The sequence below is a fragment of the Habropoda laboriosa genome, unplaced genomic scaffold, assembly GCF_001263275.1.
Source record: "Habropoda laboriosa isolate 0110345459 unplaced genomic scaffold, ASM126327v1 scaffold33, whole genome shotgun sequence".
NCBI lineage: Eukaryota > Metazoa > Arthropoda > Insecta > Hymenoptera > Apidae > Habropoda > Habropoda laboriosa.
The window spans coordinates 2006161-2017387 of NW_017100187.1; the positions used below are offsets into that span (position 1 = coordinate 2006161).

The 11227-nt window shown below is 44.7% G+C and overlaps 1 protein-coding gene across 1 annotated transcript in view; it reads left to right on the forward strand.

The window, feature by feature from the left end:
• Positions 1 to 152: 152 nt before the first annotated feature.
• LOC108579580 (zinc finger CCCH domain-containing protein 13) overlaps positions 153 to 11227 on the forward strand; it is a 21050-nt gene continuing 9975 nt past the window's right edge. The window contains exons 1-2 of the mRNA XM_017943153.1: positions 153 to 226; positions 7262 to 7308. Coding sequence (XP_017798642.1) covers positions 7272 to 7308 — 37 coding nt within the window. The 5' untranslated portion in view covers positions 153 to 226; positions 7262 to 7271. The remainder of the gene's footprint in view (positions 227 to 7261; positions 7309 to 11227) is intronic.

Here is an 11227-nt window from a genome sequence, read left to right on the forward strand (position 1 = left end):
AAAACCGCGACGATTCTCCCCTGTGGATTCCTCGAATCTTGAAAATTCGTGGATCGAACCAACCCCGTCCAAGTCACGGCCGGGTTTCCAGTTGCGCACAGTGGTTTCCTTCGAGATCGTTCTCGCGGTGTACAGGTGTGACAAGTATATCAGTCCAAGTGAGCCTCGATGTGAGGACGGTGTTTTCATGAGGGACTAAGGAAGAAACGACGGAGCCGAGAGACAGGTCTGTGGCACTTCTTCTTTTTAAACGAAATTTCCTTCGATTATTTTCCAAGAAAGATTTCCAGAGTAAAGGAAATCACTGTTTGTACACTCGTTGTTGGATTTACGAGATTAACGTGGCGAAAGTACTGGCAACTCTTCGGTCGTTTATACCTGTACAATCTGAACAGCCTGGCAGGGTATAAACGAATAGAAATTCGGATTACTTAATCGGTGGTAATCACAGTGTTTTCGTTCGGTGAGACGAGAGAGAAGTCGTGCCCGCGGCCAGAATGTCGGCGTTTTCTTGCGACAATTCCCTCCACGTGAGCGTTCGGGGCCGTCTCGCGGCCAGTGAAACCGCTCGGAACAACTCACTCCGCCCGATATAGTCGAAAAAAGAAAAGATCGGAGGCGTAACGCAACACGCTCTGGTATTCAGAGGCGCGAAATTTTTCGTAAGAAGAGAAAACGGCATTTTGATTAGAAGAAACGCGCCAAGAATCAATTATCCCCGAATAACGACAAGTAAACGCTCTTACATCGCGTAGGTAACGATCGAGGCGATCGCGGGACAAATAATACGCATGAAATCGTGAAAGGACGATCGTGCAAAGCCGCGAGAGTCTCCGAAGGAAGATAAAAGACGGCAGGACTTTCGCTGGACACCGCATCCTCTCCTCCTTTCGAGCTGTGTTTTTACATCTCCCGATGACAACGAAAGCGAACTGGTTCTATCTTCGAATTTACGTCCGCGCCCGACTTTCCATTACCCTTTTTCTTTTTTTCGCTTCTCTTCTCTTTCTCTTGCCTTCGCGGACTCCTACGCTCACCTCGATATTCTTTATAATACGGTGAAAGGAAAAAAACGGTAGGTATATCGGTCGTATCTACGCCCGCCTTACGCCACGGGCTTAATCGTATTTTCATGCGTTTCCAGCGCGAAGCCCAGGTTAACGATTTTCTATTCTGCGCTCGCCACGAGATCGACGTTAACGAGCCGAGAGTTTCGTTTTAGGAAACGCACGCTAGCTGCACGTGTTAGCACACGCACGCTAATGCAATTTTTCCATTGACCCGCGGTACTACCTGCCTACCTCGGGAAAAATACGTTCTCTGGAAAGAGCATTCTTCGAGAGTATGACTCAATTTTATTCTCGATAAAATAAATTTCATTCACGCTACCGATGGAAACTTGGTATCGTAACGTATCGCGAACAGAGTTACGGCCGCTTGCAACATCGATAAAGAAGTGAGCGTAATTCGTACCGTTAGTCACGTTACGCGCCGGCTAATTCTAGCTTCGATTCTTTATCATCGATCCGTGGAAATTAACCAAGTTAATTTCTCTATGTGTATATTTATATATACGTGAACGTGGCGAACAGTTTGGTCGATTGATCTCGTGGTTTTCCGTAACCTCGACAGTGCGCCTCGACCAACCACTCTCCCTCTACTCCCTATACGCGTGTCTCTCCCTTTCGTTCTCTCCTTCCTCCTTATTGCATTCTAACGCGTCCACGTTCACTTTCGATCGACGGATTCCGTGGCCGATTGTACGCGAGCAAACCAGACACACACGATCGAAAGTGGATTTAATTCGCGAGGAGCCAGTTCGACAGGCGACACGCCTAGTCTCGGCCTAATTACTCGCGGGACCACCCTTCGAATCTCCTCACCAATCCTGACGCAACTCTACCGCTTCAACCCATAACTCCAACCTACGAAAGAATGGACAATCGAGTGACGTGAAAGCCTGGAGATCTCACGCGAAGGAAAGTAGCCTCGAAGACGAACATCCGCTTCCCTCTAAAAATCAGAAATAGGCTGCTCGTTTCGATAATTACAGGCTTAGTATCGAGGGAGCATAAATCGCGCGTAAAACGAGCACACGACAGCGGTTGGTGTGTGCCGATCGTTGCGTAATTTTACAGAACCTCGACGCTTTCGCGAACAGCCGTTTGACACGTCGACCGATATTTCAGCAGATCTTTTTCAATAAACAATATCGTAGCGCGAGCATGCCAAGCGAACCAGCCGCGTTACGACACGAGAACGCGCGTCGTCGAGCCGCGGCGCGGCGCGGTCTGCTTTCTCCCGCTATACGCTGTCGGAAAAATAAACGAGCCATTTCGTCGTAATCGAACGGCCGGAATAGGCTTAATGGACGCTCGCGATCGGGCCAATTTTTTTCTCCATCGCTAGGCTCGCACTTGCGAGGACGAGGGATTCATCTGCTTTGTCATCTGCTTTGTCGTTGCATCCACGTTTTCGAAAGGTTAACAGTGGTCCGAACATGTTACTCCAGAGATCTTGATCCTCCTTCTGCAAGGAGTAGAATTTTCGTCTAACGGACCATCGCTGTGTTTAAGAATTTTCTTCGTTCACTCTGCTGTCACGCGATTCCGCGGAGAATAGCGTTTCGAAATTCCCTTTAGCTCGAGAACAATGGTCCTCTCCCGGGATGTTACCTGTTTGCCCGAGGATGCAAATGATTCTTGGAACTACTTCGAGACTCTCGAAAACATCCATCTTGTTCCTAAGATAAAAAAGAAGAACAGGTGGACGTAGCTTTCCGCTTGAGGTCCGAAAAAGAAGACGAAAAAGGAATGAACGAAGCTACGTGTACCTTGCCCGAGATGTTGGCCAAGAGGGAATTAACGAGTTTATCAGGGTTAGAGATGAGTTGTTCGCGACGCCTATTCGTCGCCTAAGGATAGAGCGAAATTTGACCATCGTGTCGCTTTCGAAAGGAGACAAAGTGTGTCACGCGTCAATATTGCGCGATGCCTACTTTCGATAATCATCGAATTCCGAATAAAGATGCCTAAAACGTAATGCAAACATCTGCCTTACGACACTCGTAGCCAAGTCACGAACAAAGGCAGTTGGAAAATGCATCGCGAGAAATCGTGGACGATCTGAAATTCTCGTTTCTCCGGACAAAGACACCTCGGGTATGCAGTGACTTGCTTGTATAATCGTCACGAATGGTCCAAGAGCTCTTCGTTTCGACGATACTCCACGCGGCGGTGTAATTTATAGACGCGGGTATAATTTACGAAACGGTAGGAAGCAACTGTAAAATATCTCCATCGCAGGATGCAACAGGCCTCGTTATCCTCTCTCTCTCTCTCTCTCTTTCTTTCTGCCAACGATTGTACCCGCGGCAGAGAAAAGAGGCGTAGCAGCTACACGACACGCTAATTGCGCTAATTATACGTAGAAGCCTCTTTCTCTCCGAAGGAAGGTGTTCCTCGGTGCAAGTAGAAGAGGAGCAGCAGATCCGTTTAATTTCCGATTCCGGCACGAGTTTCTTCCTACGTAATCACCTCCCTGCGGTTTGGGAATTACGCGGAGGGCAGTTACAAAATTTTCCACGGAAAGGAAATTCGATTCTTTCTATCGTTAATTTCACGAGAGCACCTCCCTCTTAGCCTCCTTGACCGTCCAAGTGAACGACGAACCGGGAGTAGAAAAGAAGCGTGCAACACCGTGGTCATAACGCCGGTTTATTTGTCGCGGCGAACTTACACAATGTGTCGATAAAACGTCGCGAAGCGGCACTTTACGGTCGAATAAATTTTATTCGCTGCGGAGAGTGAAATCATTTATTCCAAAGCCGGTTCTCTGCTCTCCGCGGCGACAGCAGCAAAACGCTCTCTCGCCGCCTCTCACGCTCTCGAGATCGACGTTCCGGAGAAAAAAATTCGGGTATATCGATTAAAAAGAGTCGGGAACTTTTTGTCGGGATCTTATTCCTGGTTGAACGAACTTTCGGTGGAAAACTGACGAATTTCGAGAGAGAGAGATACGCGACTACGTTTAGGTGTCACTTCGAGAACGATTATCATCGATGAACGAACGGTTAGAAGCGATTGTGTAACGCGAGCCACTTTTACCGAGCACGAGATCGATTATGCCCGCCTCGATCCTCCTTCCAGTGTATTTAGACGTGTAAGAAACGTTCGTTCGGTATTAAAGGTGTCTTAAAGGATCGGGATATAATTATCGCTGCAGGAGGAAGTCATGGCGAATTAACGTCGAAGAACCGGAGGATTTCGAAATTCTAATAAGTGAAATCGGTAGCAACAACGGTCGTTGTTTCCCGGCGCAAAGGATTAGCGGAGGTTCTCGCGTGTCAGCTTTTGTCAGTTCTACACGCGACAAAATCCGGATGATTCTGGCACCTTGACACGAAAAGCCAGCCAGCGTTAAACGCGCGCGCACCTTTTGCAACAACGTTGCTCGATTTTTCACGTCTCCGACGTTAGAGATTGCCAACGCTTATTCCCAAGCTTTCAAGGCCTGTTTCCTTCGGGGAAACTGACGAAAGGAGATTTGCATGACAATAAATCCCTGTTACCCTAATTTCCAGGCTGGTTACGACAGTGCAACTGAATCGAATCGATATAGTCGGTGTGTTCCATATTCCCCCCGAGTATCGACGCCAGCGGCGTGCACGTTTGCCTGCACAATCCAACACTTTCTACATACAAAGTAGCGATCCCTCTCGTAGACGACGTCGATGATTAACGATGCAGAAGAAAACCCTCGTCAGTGGTCTACCTCTGCGTCCAGATATCGTTCCAACCAACGACACCTAACCCGAGAGTTTTAATTAGCAAAAGTCGAAAGGTACACACCTGATAACCCCGCGAGGTCTGACCACAGCCCGTCTCGATCCACCGCGACGTAGGAGAGCATGCACGCGTCCATATGGAATGTACATTACGACGGTGCCTCGTCTCGACCAGACACTTTCTAGCTTGGAAGACGGACGAACGTGAAACACGAATAAAAGTAGCGCCTAGTTTTCGCGCGTAATCCGGATCCAACGAGGAAACGTACATTTCTAATTGCAACCTGCCTTGACCCTCCACTTGATTCACCGCGTTAATTAATAAGATCGCTCCTAAACTTTCCATCTTAAGTTTGCACGCTGAAATCCGAGGCAATAGGGTTACCTAACGATAATCCAAATCTCCTAAGCCGGCTGCGAGAAAATCTACTCCCAGCGAGAAAGTAAATGGCCTCGCCGCGAAAAGCGTTCTAAACGGAATGCCTGACCGCGACGAGCGGAGTACACTGATAACCGACCGGCTTGCCAGCGAGTCCCTCGCGGTTTTTCCATCGCACAATGATCCGCGGTGATTCGAGTTTCCGGTGAACGTGAGCTTCGTTTCCACCGTACACGTAACACGAAACGAACACCGAGTTACGGAACTGGCCTGGTCGAGAGCACAGCTGATTCTCACGTTCCGCTTCTGACTAATTGTCTATACGATTGGGTAGAGCCGGTGATACAGAAAAGTCGCCTAGGCGCGTGACTCTTGCGAAATACATTTGGAAAAATGCGGAAACTCGGCGAGCAACCAGGCGAACCAACGTTTTTCTCTTCGTCACCTGGTTGTTATCGCGTGCACAGCTTCTTCGTGGTGAATTTAATCGATGGCTATTCGAACACGAGGAAATGAAAGCTCGCTGCGGCGACCTGCGCAAGGGGTTTTCCGAAGGCCATCGTGTTTTTCTTGCCACGCCTTTACGCGTGCTGAAAAACAACAGGGTGATCACATCGCGTTGGATTGTTTTTTTCGCTCGAACTTGAACGCGAACAATTGTTCCCAGTGGGTAGCGTTCACTTGGAATATCGCGGTAGATTGATTGGGCAAACGGGTAGTGTCAGCCATCCACTTCCGGTGACCTTTAGCGGGCGCGAGATGACCGTTACGCGTGTCGTAACGCAACGTAATTTACCGTAAGGTAACGTTACGAGTGTGGCGTTCGAATCTTCTCTGTTCGACACGGAGAAAGAGAGAGAAATTGTGTTGGTGCACCGGTGCTCGTAAAAACCAGGCACACCATTACGGTGTAATCCATTACACTATTCGCCGAAGGATGTCTCGGGAAGTTTCTACGATTCTCCGAGGCATTGGACATGCCCGAGCAAAACTGTCGGTGCGTTGCTCAAACTACTAGGAAATAAAAGAACGTTAAACGCGGATCGCGTAATCGTTGCTTCTTCCGAATGAAACGCGAGCAACGAGAATGGTTCCCATCGCCGTCCCGAGAACAATGGTATTCTCGTTGTGACACGGTAAACTTGTGTAACCAACGCGATTCTCCCCCTTTCGTTCTCCGAAGAGAGAAGACATCCTCCTCCTATTTTTCCTGCTGCCGCTTTTACAACCGACGATAACGATCCGTCTGCGAACTGGAGCGCGATAGAGCGCTTAATTAATGCGAAAATATGCCGAGAGCGATCGGAAACCGAAACGTTCGTAGAAAATTCGCCCGATACTTCTCGTTCAACTGAACACCTCCAGTGTGAACAGTGAACTCTCCCGTCACCTTTCTAAATTGTAATCCGCGTAAATTTCTTTGCCAACACCTTTACTTAGAATACATCTCGATTACGCATTTACTTTCACCGGCAGAAAAAAGCGGAAAACAGAGGAAAAAAGAGAAGAAAAGAATGGGGAGAAGAAGGGAAAAATGTGCGAGTGCACCGAGATTGTGAACCTTGAAGGTCGCCTGGTGCTTGGATCGGTAGCGTGGTACACACTCGGTTAAAATATCTGCCATCGACTTGCGCCACGTGAAATACACTCCCTGCAGAACGATCCGTTCGGACAAGGCCGTACGGTGACTTTAAACGAAATTTCTTCTTCGAAACTGTTGCGTCCAACTGATATACCGGGTAACCAGATAGTAAGTCAATTAAAAGAAGCGACGTGCATGCCAGTGTCGACAAAGTCACACCCGGTATTACGTGAACGTGCATTTATATAACACCCACATTATCCTTGCATTATATGGTTAGCAGTGGTGACAGCACAGAGAAAGTTCCTAACCGTTCCCATATGCTCAAGTGCCTGTACCGGTCTCAACCATACATACATAAGTACGTCTTTCATATGCCCCGATACGATTCAATATCTTTGCCAGCAACCCACTCTTCTCTCTACGAATTTTTCCCAGCGTTACACGACCACCGATAGATATTGCGTCGACGTTCTTGTGAAATTCATTAGAAATGTTCCTGTTTCTGTTACAGTTGCGCCAACATGCGGGAGAAAAGGTGGCTTCTGCTCGCTCTGTATGGTAAGTAAAACGAGTATAATTTTCGACAAGTTCGGTCTGTAGTTAGCGTAGAGGGGATTATTTTAACGTCACGTCGACGATCGAGATTCTCGAGCGTGTCTCGATCCGAGTAAAAGTCCCGCGACTGTGCTCGGTACCGTCACAGTGTCCTTAGTATTTTTGGACTTTCCATATCCGCATCCACTCAACTACAAGGTTCGTTCACACCGGTAATTCCCGCGAACACCGTCGAATTTCATAAAGTGCAAAGACCTAAAATCGCTGGTAAACGTGGACGAAGAGAGAGAGACACGTTTCGTATTCACGACACAGATGAGGGTACGTGTGACGCGCGAAACAGCTCCTCACGGAAAGATTCCACGAAGGAAAAGATGAACCTGTCGTGCATAACAAGAGGCTCGCTTCCTTTGTTCTATCGCGACGTGCAACCTGGCGAACCGCGGTCAGCTCCGAAAATTCTCAATCCGAAGATCGGATGGCGGAATGTTAGAACGGTTGAAACGGTTGAAACGGTGCACGCTATTATACTGTCCGGTGGAACGTTTTAAAACGGGCACGTGACTCCTCGATGCTAACATTTAACGCTGTTTCTGACATTTTCACCTGTTCGACGACTATTCGTTTCTCGCGTGAAACGGTGCACGCTATTATACTGTCCGGTGGAACGTTTTAAAACGGGCACGTGACTCCACGATGCTAACATTTAACGCTGTTTCTGACATTTTCACCTGTTCGACGACTATTCGTTTCTCGCGTCGACACACACACGGCGACAGAGTCCCGAGGCCTTTCGAAAACTTGTTTGAAAGCCATCCAACGATACACACGGTGCTTCGCGATTCCTCTGGATCACAAAAATATCCAGACTTGTTCTCCACAAATCATTCGATTCTCCGACCTTCGCACCACATACTTAGCCGCGACGTAAAACTTTCAGATCGTCCGTGTTCCAGCCTTTAAATCGCAATTTTTTCCTCCGATCGATTCTCATTACGGTTAGCTGTTACAGGAAGCCAATGTCCTCACGCCCTTTTTTTTCTCTGTTGTAATGAAAATGTCAAGACATTCCCATTCGAGTGGGAATCGGAAAGACAATCGTTCGTTGGCGATACCAGAATCGGGACGAAGCAATTTGTTTACCGGCTAGCTGGGTAGGCTGTTTCGTCACGAAAACGTTTCGCCGTTACATTTCCAACAGGGGTGTGCCCTCGCGAGCCGTTTCCCACAAACGGAATGCGAGCACGTTCCCATAATTCATTTTTATGCAACATGCCTCGTTATCGATCCCTGCTTGGAAAACCACGATCCCGTTGGTTCAACTGCGCGTTTTTCACCACCCGAGGACGTCCACTCGGCGAGGAGGGCCGTAAAGAGACCCTCACACCGAAAATTCAAAGACCGAATCGAACGATATAACAAGATAGCCCGATTTTCGAAGGTGTAGCTTCGATAAAGGATTATAAGCAGAAATTTGAAGCATCAAGTGTCAGAGATTGGCTCTATCGCTTCCACCGACTACAGTAAATTCTCTACAAGAGTCATTAAATTTGGATTCTACAAGTGACAGTATAGATGGTCCTACGCCTAGGTCTGCGTCATTGCTGCGCCCATGTTATCTCGCTCGCAGTCAGTCAAGCGTCTAACGCTACACCCACTCGGTTTCCTTTACGAGATTACACGGCTCGACAAATCATAATAGAAAAATATCATGTCTTTAATTTTACTTTTCTTCACCTGGAATTTTTTTTAACATGTTGCTGAGATTTTTCTGATGAAAATGATATCAAACACGATATAATTTGAACAACATTTACTTATTAACACGTTCACTGTCGCGCCAGATTTACAGGTTGCTGTCAGGCGGCCACAAGAAAATACATTTTAAGCATAGGATTATAGCATTATGCTTTATAATTTTTTTTTTCAATTGAAAATAATGTCTAGCTAGCTATGACGTTCAAAATTTTTAGTTGACAACATTTATTTTATTTTAATTATTCTAAACACTTGAGGCACTCCAGTCACTGATGACCACCATGGCCATATCGAGGAAACAATCTAATGTTAATACTTATTGAGTGATTAATTTAATTTCATAATATATCGCTTTACCGAGCCACCGTTTAGTTGCCAATTGTTTATCACATAGAGGCGGCCTACCTCCACGTAAAAAAAAAAAATGTAGGGTCGATTCCACAAGTGTCAGTAAAATGTAGGGTCGATAGCAGCAGAAAAGCTGCTAAACAATTAGAATTAAATGTAACGATAGAAATTATTGCAATAATGCGTAATGCAATTGAAAAATTGAAAGAATCAAAAGAAAAAACGCGAATTCGTATCTTTTTCGATTCTAGAATATAAGAAAATTTGAATAAAATACGCGACGAGAATTGGGGAGAAGCATAAGTTAAACGCGTAAAAATATTCAATAATAAACGAACTAGGGATGAAGCTATTATTTCAATACGCGATGCACTGACTCTAGTATTTACTAAAATTCAAAAATTCTCGTATAAATTCCGAAAATAGATTATTAATTACGGTAAACTACTGAGACGGTTTAATTAAGGGTGGGCATGGTGCTGCTTTAGTTTGAAATGATTTATAAACACATAATTAACAGAGGAAAAACCGTGAAACGGCAAAACGTCTACATTCTAATTGTTATAACATGTAAACAGAACTTTAAATTTAGTGTAAACAGAAAAAATATATAATACAATTTATTTCACGGTATTGCAACAAATAAACGTTGAATCAATATTTAATTCGTATAAAAACAATTATTTAACGTAATAATTTTACCTTCACTATGGCTATTTTTAATCTACGACCACAGGTCAACCTGATTTCTAATCCTTACGAACTTTAAATTCAGTCTAAACTGAGAAAATATATAATACAATTTATTTCACGGTATTGCAACAAACAAACGTTGAATAGATTCTTAATTCGTATAGAAACATTTATTTAAAATAATAATTTCACCTTCACTATGGCTATTTTAAATTTACGACCAAGGGTCAACCTGATTTTTAATCCTCCGAACTTGATTTCACAACGAGAAAGTAATAAGATCGTTGAAACGTACTTATTTGTCAAAGAAACTTGCAAAAATGTATAAATAATAATATGTAATGTTTTAACAAATTTTTGGAAGTATAAATTAATAATAAAATTGTGAAAATTAATAAATTATACGTTATTATAACATTAATAGAATTATGACTAAACCGAAGTTCGAAGTCGAGTATTTAAAGTCTGATATTACGTGCCTAGCGAGTGCCGGTAATTGTTAAAATTTGTTTAATAATTAGTAATAGAAATTCTAATTGATTCTAATGTATACAAGTGTTACAAGAAGGCTGAGTGTGTACAGGGTGGACATAGACTAGCTAGTAGCCCCCGACCACTCTATTCACATCTCAGAACCTTCAGGTCAAAATACGCCGCGAAGTGTCTAGGGCCCAGTATAAAGGGTAAATGATTTCGCGGGACATCGGCGGGTCCTTATATACCTGCGGTACCCTCTCCCCAAAGTCATTAGCAAAATCGTCGGTTAGGTCAGGCGGGAAATTTTCGCGGGAGATTTTCGCGGGAGATTTCCGATATCGTAACACGGTATAATTTATCAATTTTCACAATTTTATTAAAAATTTATACTTCCGACAATTTGTTATAACATTGCATATAACAATTTATACGTTTTTACAATATTCTTCAATGGAAACATAGGTTTTAGCGTTCTCGTTACTTACTCGTGGTTAAATTAATTTCGTAGGGATTAAAAATCAGGTTGACCTGTGGTCGTAGATTAAAAATAACCATAGTACAGCTAAATTTATCGTGTTAAATAATTCTTCTTACACGAATGAAAAATGTATTCAACGTTTGCTTGTTACAATACCATGAAATAAAT